Source organism: Chrysochloris asiatica, unplaced genomic scaffold (assembly GCF_000296735.1).
Source record: "Chrysochloris asiatica unplaced genomic scaffold, ChrAsi1.0 scaffold00035, whole genome shotgun sequence".
NCBI classification, from domain to species: domain Eukaryota; kingdom Metazoa; phylum Chordata; class Mammalia; order Afrosoricida; family Chrysochloridae; genus Chrysochloris; species Chrysochloris asiatica.
The window spans coordinates 6,618,306-6,635,422 of NW_006408553.1; the positions used below are offsets into that span (position 1 = coordinate 6,618,306).

At 39.6% G+C, this 17,117-nt stretch overlaps 1 protein-coding gene across 2 annotated transcripts in view; it reads right to left on the reverse strand.

The window, feature by feature from the left end:
* Positions 1-17,117, reverse strand: part of IKBKB (inhibitor of kappa light polypeptide gene enhancer in B-cells, kinase beta) — a 99,933-nt gene that overhangs the window by 28,571 nt on the left and 54,245 nt on the right. For both annotated transcript variants that reach the window (XM_006859925.1, XM_006859924.1), the window contains exons 5-7: positions 9,046-9,134; positions 7,272-7,361; positions 4,422-4,546 (exon numbers count right to left, since the gene is read on the reverse strand). In XM_006859925.1, coding sequence (XP_006859987.1) covers positions 4,422-4,546; positions 7,272-7,361; positions 9,046-9,134 — 304 coding nt within the window. The remainder of the gene's footprint in view (positions 1-4,421; positions 4,547-7,271; positions 7,362-9,045; positions 9,135-17,117) is intronic.

Genomic DNA, 17,117 nt, shown 5'->3' on the forward strand with positions numbered 1-17,117 from the left:
TCCTTCTTCCTTCTATATAGTCATAGAGCTGATACAAATTCACTGCGAGTCAGAATCAATTTAACAACAATCAGTTTGGTTGTTTTGTTTCAATGTCTCTAAATGAGCACTGGACTCCTGGTTTGGTGCTGTAGGATAAGCACTGGGCTGCAAACCACAAGGTTTATGGTTTAAACCCACCAGCCACTCCTGGGAAACCCTATACAGGGTCGCTATGAGTAGAAGAGACTTGACAGCACTTACAACAAATGAGTATCACATGGTTTAAAGTCACCACATGAGGGCATATTTTTGGCATTTCACCAACCACCTTGTCTGATCCATCTCTGCATTAGTAATGTCTGACATGCACATGCTAAATGAACTCAACTGCCATTACACAAAAGGACTCTTCTGGAATGAATTTCATTCTTATAAAGATTCTCATGGTATAAATATTTGTCCTTTGCAAAAATTAATGCTTTTACTACTTCCAGAAAGGTATTTAGAAAAATGATAATAGCTGGTGTTGGCAGCGGTGAGGTGAAAGGAGAAGCTTAGAATGTTCCTGATAGAAGTATATATTGAAGCAGGCTTTCAGGTGAACAGCTTATTTAAAATTCTTTAAAATGTATATACTTTGTGATCTGTTAATTCCACATTGAGGAATTTATCCTAAGGAAATAATTGTGCATGTACAAGGACTGTCTCTACAAAGATGTTCTTCTTCTTGGTGTTGCTTTAAGAGTTAAAAATTATAAACTGCCTGTGCTTTTGACAATAGGGTAAGTTAAATAAACTACAGCACAGCCACTCAATGGAATACAGCCACTAAATATTGTGGAAAAACATAGTAACATAAAAAGTGTCTTGAGGTTTAAAATTTTTATTTTGTTGCTATTAAGAATACATATATAGCAAAACATAGACCAATTCAACAGCTTCTACATGTACCAACCAGTGACACTGATGGCATTATTTGAATTATGTAATCATTCTCACCTGACTTATTTGAGTTGTTCTTATATCTAGTCACATAAATTCACTGCTCCCCTAAGGTCCCTATATAATCTTCCAAATTGCTATTGTCAGAATGATCCCACAGATAGTTCTTAAAAGAACATAATGCTTAAGACAGACATTTCTTACTGAACTGTTAAACTATTGCATTGGTGTTTAAGACATTAGGGGATATTTTTGGTTTAAGGTTTAAAGATTATCTCAGAGTAGTAGTCGCACTTCATGCAACCTTTATGGATCTAGGAAGTCTGGATTCTAGAAGAATCTGCAATCCTGTTCTGCAATTTCTTCCTTCTTCTATGGAGTCTTTGATCAAAATGTGTAATAGTGCTAGCTAGACATCTTCTAGTCTCATGGCAAAAGAGGCAGCTATTCATGAAGGCATGATTAGCCACACACTCCACATCCTTCTCCTATTCCTTCTTCCTCTATTTTTCCAGGTGAAAAGAAGAAGTGCTCAATACTAATTTTGAAAAGCAGGTTATATGAGAGTATGCATAACTAAACAAAACCCATTGCTGTCAAGTTGACTCATGGCAACCCCATGTGTTACAGAGTAGAGCTGAAGAGTTTGGGGCTGTCGTTATCATATTTATGGGGAAGCAGATCACCATGGTTTCTTTCCCAGGTGCCACTGGGTGGGTTTGAAACGCCAACCTTTCAGTCCGTAGCTTCGAGTATGTATATTTATGTTGCCTTTCTTTCTTTTTTTTTTGCTTTGTTCTTAAAAAAATCTAAAATATATATTTACTGAAGGGATTGGATTAACAGAAAAAATACAGTGGTTTGCTTCTGCTTTGTGTGGTTATTCTTGTTTTCCTATTGTTCCCTGAGTCTCCAAAATTCAAAAACAAAACAAAGTTAATCTGGTAGAAATGAGGGGTGATCAAACTCTGCAGTGCTTTTTTGGACTCAAAACAAGTATTTTTTGTGTTTGTTACATATAAACTGGCTCTGGAAGAAATTCTCAGTGTAAGACTGCTTTAAGAGTACATACAGAACAGGGTACAGGTCACACTACCACTGGTAGAAAAAAAGGAAATGAACAAATAAACCTAATATGTCAATTTGGAGGCATATCAAACACTAATGGTCTTTTAGTTGCCTTTGGGGAGGGAACTGAGCAGCTCTTTTTAAATTTTGAGCCATCTAAGCTTACCGCTGCTCAAAAACCTAAAAAATTAAAAGAAAAAATGTTTCGAGCAACAGTTAAAAAAGAAAAACAGCAACAAAACAACCCCCACTGCCATCAAGTCCATTTCAACTCACAGTGACCCATATACGGTTTCTGAGACTACATCTTTATGGGGACAGACAGTTTTATCTTTCTCCCGAAAAGTGGCTGACTTTGCGCAATTAGCAGCCCAATGTCTTACCCAAAATGCAACCACGATTCCTTTTGGGCAACAGTAGCAACATTTCAATTAAGCGTGTGTGTGCCTCTCAAGTAACAACTTTGGATGAAATCTAACTGATGTGGGAAATGGTGTGGTGCTGCAGGATAAATGCGAACCACAAGGTTGGTGGAGCAAACCCACCAGCTGCTTTTTGGAAACACTATACAGGGTCACTATGAATCAGAATTGACTTGACGGCCCTTAACAACAACAACAACATCTATCTACATTATTTATTCTTGTAGTGGTTAATGTAAGTAAAATAAACAATACAACACTATTTTTGTAATCAGTTAAAAAAACAAAAGCAATTATGAAAATTGTAACCTCTGGGTTTTAAAAGTTTTTAGTATTTAAAGGCAATTATTAAGATTTTAGAGGCATATTAATAATACACATTAACTCCTGGTGTGGTGCTGTATGATAAGCACTGGGCTACTTATGGGCCACTCCTTGGAAAGCCTATACCCATAGGTCAGAACCAACTCAACAGCACTTAACAACAACAGCTTAGGGACATACACAGGTCTACTGTTCAAATCCACCAATCATGCCTTTGAAGCCCTATATAGGGTTGCTATGAGTCAGAACCAACTCAACGGCACTTAACAACAATAATGATACACATTGTACATGCTAAATTCACTCTTAAACTTGAGTAGTTTTCTTTTATGAAGTTAAAAACTGTAATGATAATTTTATACACAGGAATATAATGAGAGGCTATGTCCTGGAGTTGGAAGAGGGAAAGGCTATCAGATTTGAACAGATTTTATATGAATTCAGATTCTGCCTTCTCAGAGACTGAGCTTGAGCAATGTTCTTAGCACATTTCAGCTAGTGATATAAAACATGGTACCCATGCTAACTTCTCAGTGTTGCTGCAAAGAGTCACAAGCAAAGTTTCTTATACACACAAAATTTTCTAAAGAAATTGAAAATTTTTTAACTTAAAAAATTCCTTCCTCTATTCCCAGTTTTGCTAATGGCAACTACTACCTGTGTTTTAATGTAAATCAGAGGCTGAAATATGTATTTAACTAGCAGAATCATAATCTAGTTCAGATAAAATATCATGTTATTGAAAAAAATCTCAGAGCCTAAAGCTTTCATTCACTGTTTTTGTTTCCAATTCCTTTATTTTTATTAGAAAATATTTTATTATAATTATTGTTACTTATTAGGCATACATTTTAAACTACACTCTTATGCTTCGGAAGTAAAAAATTACATTCAGGCATAGTCAAATTTATAACAAATTTCCATACAAATAATGCCTTATTATTAGCAACATGCATGTGTCTTTGACTTTCTAATTCAAAGCAAACACTAAAACAATACCAAACCAAGCCTAACTGCTATACAGTAGACTCCACAGGACCGAGTAGAACTACTCCATAGGGCTCCCAAGGTGGTACCCTACTGAAGCAGACTGTCCCTTCATTCTCCTGCAGAATAGCTGGTGGTTCTCACTACTGAATTTTTGGTCAGCAGCCGGGTGTTTCACCACTGTGCCACCAGGGCTCCCTTACACACTGAAGTAATGTAAACATTTTCTGACGTTCCATAAATGTCCTGACTTGTTATTTTTACTGGAAATAGAGCAAATGTCATTGATATAGAATAATTTTTAAAATAAGATGTTAAGATTGTCAGAATCCATCTTGTTGCTGTTGGTAAATGCTGTCAAGTCATTCCCTACTCATAACGACCTTGTATAGGGTTTCTAAGGAGTGGCTGGTGAGTATGAATTGCCGACCTTGCAGTTCAAATCAACGCTATGGTCAAGTGCTTATCCTATAGTGCCACACCACTTAACAATTACTTGATTTTTCTTGGGTTTTGGTGCTCTGACTGCCTATATGCTGGGTTCTAAGAGATCTTCCTCTGGGAGGTGGCAAATCACAGATCTCACAGGCCTGCCCAGCGAAGCATGGGGTGGGTGAAAAAGTGATGGAAACAAAAAGGAACACTCCTTTTGGACACCCTGGGGTCTGGGGCCTGGAGCCCTGGTCTCTCACTCACCACTGCACAGGCTGCCAGTTGGGGAGGAATGGTCGGAAGCCCGTGATGCATTCGAAAGCCAGGGTGCCGAAACTCCAGTAATCCACCGTCACCGTGTACTTCTGCTGCTCCAGCAGCTCCGGGGCCTGCACGATAAACAGTCTATGGTGGGGAACACTGCTGGAGGTGGGGCTCCTGGGGAGGGAGGAGCACCACCCCCATCTGATTGTGCCCCACATTCTCCTGGCTCCTGGAGGGGGTACTGGCATGTTCTCTAAAGGATGAGGAGGTGACCAGTGGGGAGCATGTTTAGTTTTTCTCTACCTTGTTCATACCCATTAACTCTGATAGCAACACTAAGGGGTCAGGGCCCCTAGGAGTTATTTTTAGGTAGACCAGAGTACACTCTCCATCCTTCCTTCTCTGTGCTTTAATCGCTGTCCTCGAAAAGTAAGGACTGAAGCATTTGCAAGCACGTATTAAAAAGCATTTTAATCACTAGCTAAAAACAACCCCTGCACACAGCTTTCAGCACTGTGCACAGTGAGAAGTTATGAGCTATACTACAGACAACAAAGGAAAAAAATATCAGGTTGTAGGCCCCAAATACATACTCAGCATTAAATGCTGTATGCACACTGACCAAGTCTCCTGACCTAGGTAATGTGTGTTTGTACAATGGGACAGGATATGTACCACCAAGCAGGAGAAAGCCTGGTGTATGACTGCTGCTAAAGCCGACAGAGGAAAGCTACAATGTGCAGGTGGGAGCAGACCTGGCCATTTCAGATGGAAGGGTTTCTAGACATGTCCACAGTCAGCAAAGGCATGGAGACAGGGATGTGATAAATTTTGGGGTGACCAGGACAATTTCCATGCCTGGTTATGAACAGGGGTTTCAGCTCATGTGATTGAACAATTTGACCCACATCCTGGTCAGAATGCCGAACCCCCCTCACTGGATAGCTGCTGAGCTACCAAAGGATGTTCACTCAGCACGACTGACAAGTCAAACGGACAAAGGGGCTTGAATCATAGCCCTGAGTGGGTCACTGCTGTGAAAGGTCTATTTATTCCACAGAGCAGGTGATACACTGATGGAGTCCAATGTCCTAGTTGGTGATTTACAGATAGGCAATATAAATGCACTAAAAACCACGTTAATTTCTTTTTTCTAATTTAAAACTATATAGGATATTTACATTCATCTAGACTAGTGATTTTCAACTTTTTTTTTAAACTGAAGATGTCTTTAATTCAATCAATATTTTACTGATTGTACTATCTATATGCAACCAATTATTAAGTCTTGCTAAAATATCTCTAAGCGCTTGTATTTTGGGGACTTTCCAAAGCATTCTTTTCCTCTTTGCAATAACTGAAATAAAATTTTATGTCCTAGGACTTATTCTTCTATATACAATGCACAGTGGTACCATCTATTCTCTTTCTTTCTTTTTTAAAGAATTCTGGTTGTGATTTCACATTCCACTACCAGGTCAGGAGCCACAGTTTGAAAATCAGTTTTAAATGGACTGACATCCCCAATCATTTACATGTTTATTTCCTTTTTTCATTTCTGTTGGTGGTAAATCATAAAACATTTGTCACTACAACAATCTCCACATGTATAATTTGATATTGGTTACGTTCAGTCAGCACCTTTATTTGTTCCTTAAGTTTTCCATCACCCTTGACAGAAACTCAGAGCTAAGCATTTCTTGAGTCTAACATTCTGTACATCTTTCCTACTACTACCAGCTCTGAACTGGCTACTGCAATAGACTCCTAGTGACTTGCCCACTACAGGCAGCCCTGACTTACGATGCATTCCAGTTACAATGAGCCACACTTATGTGTATGCCTCTGTTTGTTTGTTTTTTCCATCTTATTGTTAATAATAAGCACAGCACAGAATGTTCCAGTATGTAATTTGCTGATGTTATCAAGTCTCATGCCAACCCCAAAACACTGGATTTATGAAGAAACTGATAATGAAAGGCAACAATAATGCAACCTTAAAAAAAGAAAATAAAATGAAGTATTTGACTTACATCACAAATGACTTTTGATGGGAGTCTTTGGGAAAAGAAACTCATTTTAAGTCAGGGCCTACTTGTATCCACTGTCATTCAGTGAAATTCATTCTCCAAACTATGCCAAGGATGGTATTTTGAAAAGGTCTTTCAAAAACTTGATCATTTTTAACTTAAAATGCTTCAATGTCTCTCCAGAGAATTTAGAATAAAGTCTAAACTCCTCAGCATGGCCAAGATGGCCCTGAAGAATCTCTCCCCAGCATAAACTCAAGATACTCTCTGTGTAAATATGGGCTAATGTCTACTTCTTTGCTAAACCGCTAAAGTCCAGAAGGCCAAAGTCAGCCAGTGTTCTTTACCACTGTGTCTCCAGCTCCAACACACAAACTGCACTCAATCAATGTTTCTTGAATGAATAACTCAAAAGCAGAACCCCAATATTTAGGCAAAATTGGGACAGTGGAGAGCTCAGAGCTCAGCCTTCTCAACCGATTCGGAGACACCTCATGAGAAACTGGTCTCTACCGATCAGCATGAATCTAGTCTAAACCTTTAATTGCAGGTGAAAACACTAAACCACAGAGAGGTTACAGGGATTCTATAAGGGCACACTAGTCCTTCTGATATCTGAGAAGACGTCTGTATCATTGCACAGGCAGAAGAGGCTGACTTAAAGGAATGATGGATTTGACTCCTGCAGCAACTCCTAGATACTTAGGAAACATCCACAGAGCTGGCAAGGCTTAGGTGCTAGAAGGTCAGGAGAGTGGAGCTCGGCAAACACAGGCATGAGAAACAAACTGATACGCAAACATGTTGATCCATATCTTACCAGGTACTGCAGGGTCCCCACAAAGGAAGTACAAAGACTGCCCTGATCCAGCTCCTTGGCATATCCTAAGTCAATAATTTTGTGTATTAACTGGGGGAAAAAAAAAGACAAAAACTTTGAGGGTTATGAAAATGCATTGTCTTTCTACAGGTACTCTTGATCATTTGCTATTAGAGTAGTGAATATTTATGAAACCGACTTGATGGCATTTAATGACAAGAAGTGATATTAGATCCTAAGTTCCTAAGAGCTATCAAATACATGCATATAAACAACCTCAACATGGTAGATTTAAGGCAAAAGTAAATCAACACTAAAAATGCTATATGTATGTGCCCTCTTACTCTTCCACCAATATTGAGAGGAAGTCCAAAATTAACAGTTGTGAATCAGCGCTCAGGATTGGTAAACCTGGACTTTGTAACATGAAAGACCAGGCCAGTCCCTTGACAGTAAATACCTTTACATTCCAAACCTTAGAACTACTGGCAAGAATGAGCATAAACTAGAACAGTAGAGAGTGCTGCTGACAGTCAGAGTCAGGTCTAAGAATGCTGACGGAAGCTGTAGCAGAAGGTATCAAGTGACCCATGAGGTGAGTTACTGCATTATGCTCAGCTGAGCCCTCACTCAACACCCTCAGCTGATCAAACAAACGTGTCAATCAGATGGTGAGGTAACACACCTAAGCAGGGAGCCACTAAAGATAGTCAGGGAAGATGTGCTCACAAAGAGCCCTAAGGGGATCTTCAGCATGGACAATGCTAGCTCGAAATGCCTCTTCTCAGTCATATCTAGAACTGGCAGCTACTTTTCATTTTAGCATCAAAAGTTGAGGTTCCGGAGTGTATACACAAACTGTGGTGCATCCATACAATGGAGCAATAACAAATACAAACCATAATAATAATAAAAAATAAAAAAATCACGCAATCATGCCACAAAAAGAGAGGAAGGAACATTGGATGCATGTTGCTAAGCGAAAGAAATCTGAAAAAAGCTATATACTTTGGAAAAGGCAAAACTAGAGACATTAGAAAGACTGGTGGTTGCCATGGGCAAGGGAGTAGCTATGAGTAGATGGAGTAGGGGTTTTTAGGGCAGTGAAACTGTTCTACATCATACAGTAATGGTGGGTACATGAAATTATGCACTTGTCAAATCCTATGAAATTTGACAAAGAGTAGATCCTACTGTAAATCATTGCTTTTGGTTAATAGCAATGTAGAAATATTGGTCCATCAATTATAACAAATGTATCATGCCAATGGAAGATATTAATAATGGGACTGGCCTAAGTCTTTCATACTATAAACTCCAGAGGAAACTCTGGGAAAGGAAAAGAAGGGCAGGGAGAAGAGAAAAAAGAAGGGACATGTGAGAACTCTTTTGTACTTTTGGTTCAATGTTTCTGTAAAACTAAAACATTTCTTAAAAAAAAAAAAAAGTCTGTTAATTTTAAAAAAAGTTAAGGCTCTGAAACAAATTTCCAAGAAGTGCGTAGGCGGGGTGGGTGACTGGAGATTGGAAGACAAACATTTTCCTTATCATACTCCTGCAACGTGGGCAATTAACAATGCAATCCATTCAAATTTACCTCAATAGGCAAGGGAGAACTTTTTACTGAATTTTGTTTAAAGTCAAAAAGCACTATCAGGAAACCAAAGCTTTAACTTCAGGAAACACGCACACAAACACTTGAAGTGCGTTCCGACTGTACCAGAGCTGCTCCCCAGGCAGCCTGGGGTTTCTTCAGTTCTGGAAGGGGACTCACCCGCTGCTCTCCTTGCTGTAAGACAATGTTTTCTGGTTTTAGATCCCGATGGATGATCCTGTTCTCATGAAGATATCTAAGTGCAGAAGCTGAGAGGGTAGAAAGGAAAGGAAATTTTTAAGTTAGCCTAAAGAATGCTTTTCATTCCAGACTCTCCTGTCATGTATTAAAATCAATATTGTGTGTCTTCATCTGTGACACAGGTAAGGGCAGTGAAGTGAAGCCACTCTGTGAGACAGGCTATGCCAGAACTTAGACAATTACTGGCTTATTCATTAAAGAATTCTTAGCCTTGTACCCATGAAGTCATCAAATATAGTTTAGAGCTATGGTTTGCAAATTGCATAGCCTAGACTGCTGTTGTTGCTGTTAGTGCCATCGAGTCAGGGCCGACTCACAGTGACCCTGCATAGGGTTTCTGAGAGCTGCTGTTGAGTTCAAACCGACCTTGAGGTCGAGTGTTTATCCTACAGTGCTACAGCAGGACTCCACAGTCTAGATGAGCAGTATCCAAACTTGTTAGAAGTGCAAGTTCTAAAGATCCATCCATGCCAGAAGGGCTGAGTGGGAAACTTTGAGGTTGGCCACTAATCTGTGTTTGAAGCCTACCAGCTAATGCTGATACTGATAAAAGTTTTAGAGAACCTCTGGCCTAAAGGCTCAAATCAATATTGTCCACCCTGGGTGAGGGAGAAGGGCACTCTAGGCAGACAATATTTAAGTCAAAGTTGGCTTCAAGGGAGAAGTGAGGAAAGCACTGGAAAGAGAGACTAGAAACACACTCAGAACATCTGGACAGTTCTTATTATGTGCCCAGTTCTCTGCTAGGTTCTGTGAGGGAGAGAACACAAGGCACACGATCCCCTACTTGAAACAGCCTGGACTCTGGTTGGGAAAGAAGTAGTCTGCCCACTGCTGCCTCAGAAGCTCAGTGATTCCCATACTTCTGCTGTGATGAGGAAACATCATGAAGTGATACGAGCAGTGTCATGGCACCAACAGCAGGGGATCCATCTGCAGCTCAGACTCCAAACACGACATGACTTTTACCCATAACAAGTCTAATACCTTTAAAAATAGAGGCTCCAACTAGTAATTACACATCATTGTACTAGGTTGTTGTTAAGTGCTGTCATGTCGGTTCCACCTCAGAGACCCTGCACAGGGTTTCTGAGGAGTGGGTGGTGAGTTTGAACTGCCGACCTTGCGATTCAAATCAACCTTGAAGTCTAGTAGTTAACCGACAGTGCCACAGCAGGACTATAGGAGGAAAAAATGAAGTATTGGCAAATGATAAAATTCTCTTTACCTGCAGACACTATTACTGTATATTTGGAAAACCCGACAGTCTAAAAGCTGGAAAGAAAAAAAAAAAAAAAACTAGAAAGAATTTAGTATGGTGTCTAGAAATAGAGTGTTGTTAAGTGTCTTCAAATTTGTTCTGACTCATAGAGACTCTGTATAAGGGTTACCAAGGAGTGGCAAGTGGATTTGAACCACAGACCTTGTTGTTAGCAGTCCAATGCTTATCCTACAGCACCACACCAAGCCTCCAGAAACAAAGTTGTTGTTGTTAAGTGCTGTCAAGTCCGTTCCAACTCATAGCAACCCTGTATAGGGTTTCCAAGGAGGGGCTGGTCCAATGCTTTATCCCACAGCCCACACCAGAAACTAAGTATATACAAATCAATAGCTTTTCTCTATGTCAGCTATATCTAGTTGAATAGGAAAAGATAAAATCCTAGTCACATTAGAACACACATTCTAAAATACCCCAAAATTAAAGCCCAGTCAAATGAAGGAAACTACATGACACAAAGAAAAATGTTCACAAAGTTTATGACAAAAAGATAGAAAGTAAAATGAACAAATGAAAGGGCTAGGACAAAAACATCTACAATAATATGCAAAAAAAGAAAAAAAAGTAAATATTCCTAATACACAAAAAGTTCTTCCAAATCATTAAGAAAAAATACCAATAGAAAAACAGGCAAAGAAGAAACACAAATGATGGCCAATTACACGAAAAGTTGCTCAAGCTCAGGTAGTCAAACCCCAAGCACCACTGCTGTCAAGTCGATTCTGACTCAGTGACCCTATAGGACAAAGTCAGGTTTCAAAGGCCATCCATCTTTTTAGAGGTTGATGACCTCATCTTTCTCCCACAGAGTGGCTGATGGGTTCAAACTGCAATCTTTCAGTTAGCAGCTGAGTAGAAAATCCTTGTGCTACCAGGGTTTTTCCTTGAGTAGTCAGGAAAATGCAAATTAAAGTAACAATGAAATGTCTTTTCACCTCTTCAACCAAAAGGAATTTTTGATGAGAAATAAAGAGTACTTTCCTATATTACTAAAGGAGTAAAAATTACTATTCTTTCTTGAGAAAATGATATGGTAATGTCTGTTAAATTTTTAAATATACATTTTGCTTAATCCATTATTTCTACTTCTGAAGATCTAATTTAGAAAATTAAAATCATCATAACACAAATAAAGATGCCTACTTCATTGTATGAAGTATAAGAAACACCAAAAACAAACAGAAGGTCCTAAATCAAGGAACAGTTGAATGAATTATGGCAGGTTCACATTATTATATAGCATACTCCCAGTTTGGAGTCCTGGTGTGGCACTGTAGGGTAAGTGTTGGACTGCTTACCCCAGGTCGGCAGTTCAAACCCACCAGCCACTCCTCAGAAACCCTATACAGGATCGCTATGTGTCAGAAATGACACAGTGGTACTAACAACAACCACAACAAAAAGCCAGATTTGTAAAGTATTTAGGATTATATTACCAGGCTCAGAGAGATGGCAATGATATACTTTCAAATAAAAGATATGACCCTTTTTTCAAAAAATTAAAAAATAAAAGTAAAAACACCACCACTAAGGAGTTTAATAATGCATCCTGCTTTTGCTACCACACTCGCCAAACTCACCAGGTCAGAGGGAGGATGTGGCCAGGGCAAACCAGAGACATGGGTAGACCTGCAGTGCAGGGCAGACATTCTGTTTACTCTGCAGAGCAGTCAGTCAGCACATGGGGAGGAAGAGCAAAGCCTTCCTCAGAAGCCCAGTGATAAAACATGCTTTCTCATATGTACACGGCAATATATTTTCTCTGAATGCTGAGTAAATAATCCAAGAATCTGGGCTATATGAAGAAGAACATGGCATCAGGACTGCAGGAAGACTCATTAACAACCTGAGATACGCAGATGACACAAACTTGCTTGCTGAAAGTGGACATGAAGCACTTACTGATGAAGATCAAAGATTACATACAGTCTTCAGTATGGGTTACACCTCACTGGAAAGAAAAAAAAAACTCCTTACGAGACTTCAACTAGAGCAATAAGCAATGTAATGATGATAAACAGAGAAAAGATTGAAGTTGCCAAGGATCTGAACTTTACTGAGATCCACAATTAACACCTATGGAAACGGTCAAGAAATCAAATGACGTATTGCACTGTGCAAATCTGCTGCAAAATACCTCTCTGATGTGTTAAAGAGCAAACATGTCACTTTGAGGACTAAGTGAACCAAGCTATGGTCTTTTCAAATTGCCTTATATACGTGCAAAAACTGGACAAAGTGTAAGGAAGACCAGAAAATAGTTGATGTATTTTAATTATGGTGTTGGAAAAAATTATTGAATATAGCATGAACAGTTAGTAAGATGAACAAATATGTATTAAACGTATAGCCAGAAGGTGCTTAAAAGTGAGGAAGGAGAGACTTCATCTCACATACTTTGGACATGTTATCAGAAGGGACCAGTCAAGTTCCTGGAAAAGGACATCATGCTTGGTAAGTTAGAGTCAGCAAAAAGGGGGAACATCTCCAATAAGATGAACTGGCACACTGGCTAAAACAATGGGCTCAAGCATAAGAACGATTATGAGGGTGGTGCAAGACTGGGTAGTGTTTCATTCTGTGGTACAAGGGGTCAATTGATGAATTGGAACTGACTTGACAGCATTTATCAACTCTGCAGTATGTCAGGCAATTTACACTTCACTGGAAAAAGCAGGTAATCTCTGAAAAAATTTGTTTATTATCTTGACACAGCTGTGAGTAGACAGCTCTGGGAGGTGGGTAGCATAGACTAGCGTGTAGGGGTGAACTGGTCTAACTCCGTAGAAAGGCAATGAATCTAGATGCAGCTGCCAAAGATGTGGTTCTGCCACTTATCTTAAGTCAACCTAGCAAGGAATAGCATTGGCAATCCCAACAAAGGAAAATGAGGGCCAGGCTGGAACAAAATATGCCCGGGAAATGCTTTAAAATACAAAAGAGTTATGTTAGATGAGCTCCAAGAAAAGTTCTGGAACTCAAGTTCAGTTCAGATCCATGTAAAATAAAAAAAAATTGTACACACAGGCTTATTGGCAACTCCAAATGCAATCACACAATCAGGGGATGTGAATGCATCCAAAAGGTGACTAAAGATGGGAATGTACCTGAGGAAGGTTAACTATTTCCACACAGAGTATCTGACACTCTCACCTGTCTGGTTCATTAGTCCCTAACACCAGGTCATAAACCAAATTGGGGTCACTGGATTTATTCAAAAGGGAGTCTATAATCTTTAGGGAAAAAATACACGCTCCCCAACTTTTCAGCCCAATTCAGAGGAAGAAGACAAATGAGAAAGAGACTAGTATTTGTTATTATGGTAGGTGCAGAACATTATGCTACAAGCTTTGTGTATATATCATCCCTTTATGTACATCATTTCATTCTCATAACAACTCTAATCAGGTGAGTAATTTCCCAAGGTCACGTTGACAATAGTGGAAGAGCTGGCCTTTGAACCTGGGAAGGTTAATTTTATGTGGACATCTGTTTTTTGACAATAGGTCTTTAATTCTTTTAATGTCCTTTCAATTTAATTAATTCATTTTTCTAAGTATTTATTAAGTTGTTGTTGTTGTTGTTGTGTGCTGTGGAGTCGGTTCCGACTCATAGCAACCCTACACAGGGTTTCCGAGGCTGTAAATCTTTACGGGAGCAGATTTCCTCATCTTTCTCCCGCGGAACCGCTGGTAGTTTCGAACTGCTGACCTTGCGGCTCGCAGCCCGATTCGTAACCACTAGTAGCTTTTCTATACTAGGTGCAATTGTCCTTGATGTCAGAGATATATAAATGGCTACAAAAACTTCATTCTGAAATACTTGTTTGTTGTTAGGTTCCGTGAGTCGATTCTGACTCATAGTGACCCTATATAGGATTTCCAAGGCTGTAAATCTTTGTGGGAGCAGAAAGTCTCATCTTTCTCTCATAGAGCAGTTGATAGGTTCGAACCGCTGACCTTGTGGTTCACAGTGCAGTGCTTATGCTACTGATACTGTTGTTGTTGTTGTGTTGTGTAGTGCTGTCGAGTCAGTTCCGACCCATAGCGACCCTATATAGGGTTTCCGAGGAGCAGCTGGTGAGCTTGAACCACTGACCTTGCAGTTCAAACGGCTTTGCAGTCTGGCGCATAAGCCCACAGTGCCACACCAGGACTCCAACACTAGGGCTACCCAAAAGAGCCTTGGTGGTGCAGTGATTTCATGCGTGGCTGCTAACCCAAAGTGTCAGTGGTTGGAACCCACCAGCTGTTCTGTGGGAGAAAGAGGTGACAGTCTGCTTCCACAAAGATTTGTTGTTGTTCTTAAGTGCCATCGAGTCAGTTGTGACTCGTAGCAACCCTGTACAGGGTGGCTATAAATCTTTGTGGAAGTAGAAAGCCTCATCTGTCTCCCAGGGGCTCCAACCACTGACCTGTGGTTCAGAGTCCAGTGTCCATCCTACAAAGCCACCATGCTTCCCCTGCAGAGATTTACAGCCCTGGAAGTTATACTCTGTCCTACAGAGTCATTATAAGTAGAAATCCAATCGATGGCAGTGGGTTGTTTTTTTCTCTTTGTTTTTAAAGTTTTTATTATGAATTGGACAAAGGTTTACAGAGCAGATCATCAGTTTTACATTCAACAATTCATAAACATTACACTTCATCTAATTGATCATGATCCCCTCAATGGAACATCACTTACCCCACTTTCTCCCTCTATTTCCTATTTCATTCCTTCTTTTTTTCCTAACCCTTTCAAACTTTGTTCTTGGGTCAATCCGGCCCTTTTGATCTCAAATGGTTGATCACTCTAAGGTATACATACCTCACTAATGTTATTGTTCCCGTCATAGACCTGTCTATTGCTTGGATAAAAACTGAGTCATAGGAATGAGTTCACTTCCAGACATGATGGGTGACTATGGACCATAGTTCTATCAGTCTCCATCTAATCAGTAAGTCTAATCTAATGATTTTGAGTTTTGTTCCACATCTCCCACTCTACCCAGGACGTCCTAATGTGGTTCCTTTCAGGGTAGTTGGTAGTTGTAGCTGGACACCATCTAGTTTTTCTGACTTGAGTGTCATGTAGACCAATATTCACATGGTCCATTAGTCCACTAGACCAATTGTTTTCATGTATCGTCCATTTTCATCACTCTTCTTTTCTCCAGACAGAGAGAGATCAATAGTTGCACCTTAGATGGTCACTCATGAGCTTTTAGGACCTCAGTCACTACTCACCAAAGCAGGATGTAGAACATTGTCTCTGTGGACAATGTTATGCCAGTTGACTTTGGTGTCTCCTAAGACTATGGTCCTTGGTCCCCAGGCCCGGTGACTCAATCCCTCAAGGTATTTGGCTATGTCTAAGAAGTTTTCATAATGTTGCCCTGTGTATAGGTTCTACCACATTCATGGGTACATTTGCAACAAAATACCCATGTACAAATTGTTGTTAAGTGCCTTAGAGTCAGTTCAAGCTTACAGCGACCCTACATAGGGTTTCCAAGGATCAGTTGGGTTTGAATCATGGACCTTGCATTTAGCAGCTCAGCACTTATTCTACAGTGTCATACCAGGACTCCCCATATACAAATATCCTCTGTCAACCCAATATATATTTGTGGGTATACTCTCACTCTCTCTCCCTGTTTAGCTTGTTTGTCTTTTCAATTATAGATTGTTTTCCCCTTCACTTTAGTAACGTCAGTATTAATTTCTTCCCAGGTTTAAGACAGTCTGTTTTATCCTGAAATCTTGACTCCCTGTCCATTTGGGAGTTCTGCAACTACACTATTCCCTCTTTTTACTTTGCAATTATCTTTGTTACACGTTCTGGTTCTTTAGTTGCCTATCTTTAATTTTACAGGTTTATTTTACTTGGATACTTCTAGATCTGGGTTAACTTGTGGGTGTTGTTGTCACGTATATTAATATTGGGTTGTTTTCTACTATTGCTGTCTGTCTGATGAATTCCCAGAATTACCTAGAATTAGTATTGCTTATAAAGTTGGTCTGATTATTACAAATTCCTTTTATTTCTGTCTATTTGGAAATGCCCTAATTTCACCATCGTATTTGAAGGACAATTTTGTTGGGTGTGGCACTGTAGAATAAGCACTGGACTGCTAACCACAGGTTGGCAGTTTAAACCCACCAGCCACTCTCAGAAATCCTATACAGAATTGCTACTGAGTTGGAACCAACTCAGCACACGAACATGATTCTTGGTTGGCAATTTACTTGCATTTTATATATGCCATCTCATTGCTGTCACCTTGTTTTCTTTCTTTTTATTTAGTAAGGATTAGGGTCAGAACTATGGATAAAAACTAAGCTAGACCTAGGACATGTCTTTTATTGGTAGTTACAGCTAGGACTAGGGTTAGTGTTAAGGGTAAGGTTTGGCCTCCTTTTTAGGGTTACAGTTAGAAATTCTATGTTATTTCCTCTTCATTTGGAATTTCTGTAACTGGATTATTCCCTTTTTATTTGTTGTTGTTGTTGTTGCGGTAAGTGTATCTCTGGTTCTCTCTTTTCATTCTTATAGATCTGTTTTACTTTGCATACTTCTATATCTGGGCTAAGTCTAGGTGATATTGTCATATATGCTAGTCTCATGTTGTTGTTTCTCTGCTATTCATAAGGTTTTCAGTGACTAAAGATTCAGAAGTAGTTCGTCACTCTTTCTTCCTAGTCTGTCTTTGTCTGGAAGGTCATCTGAA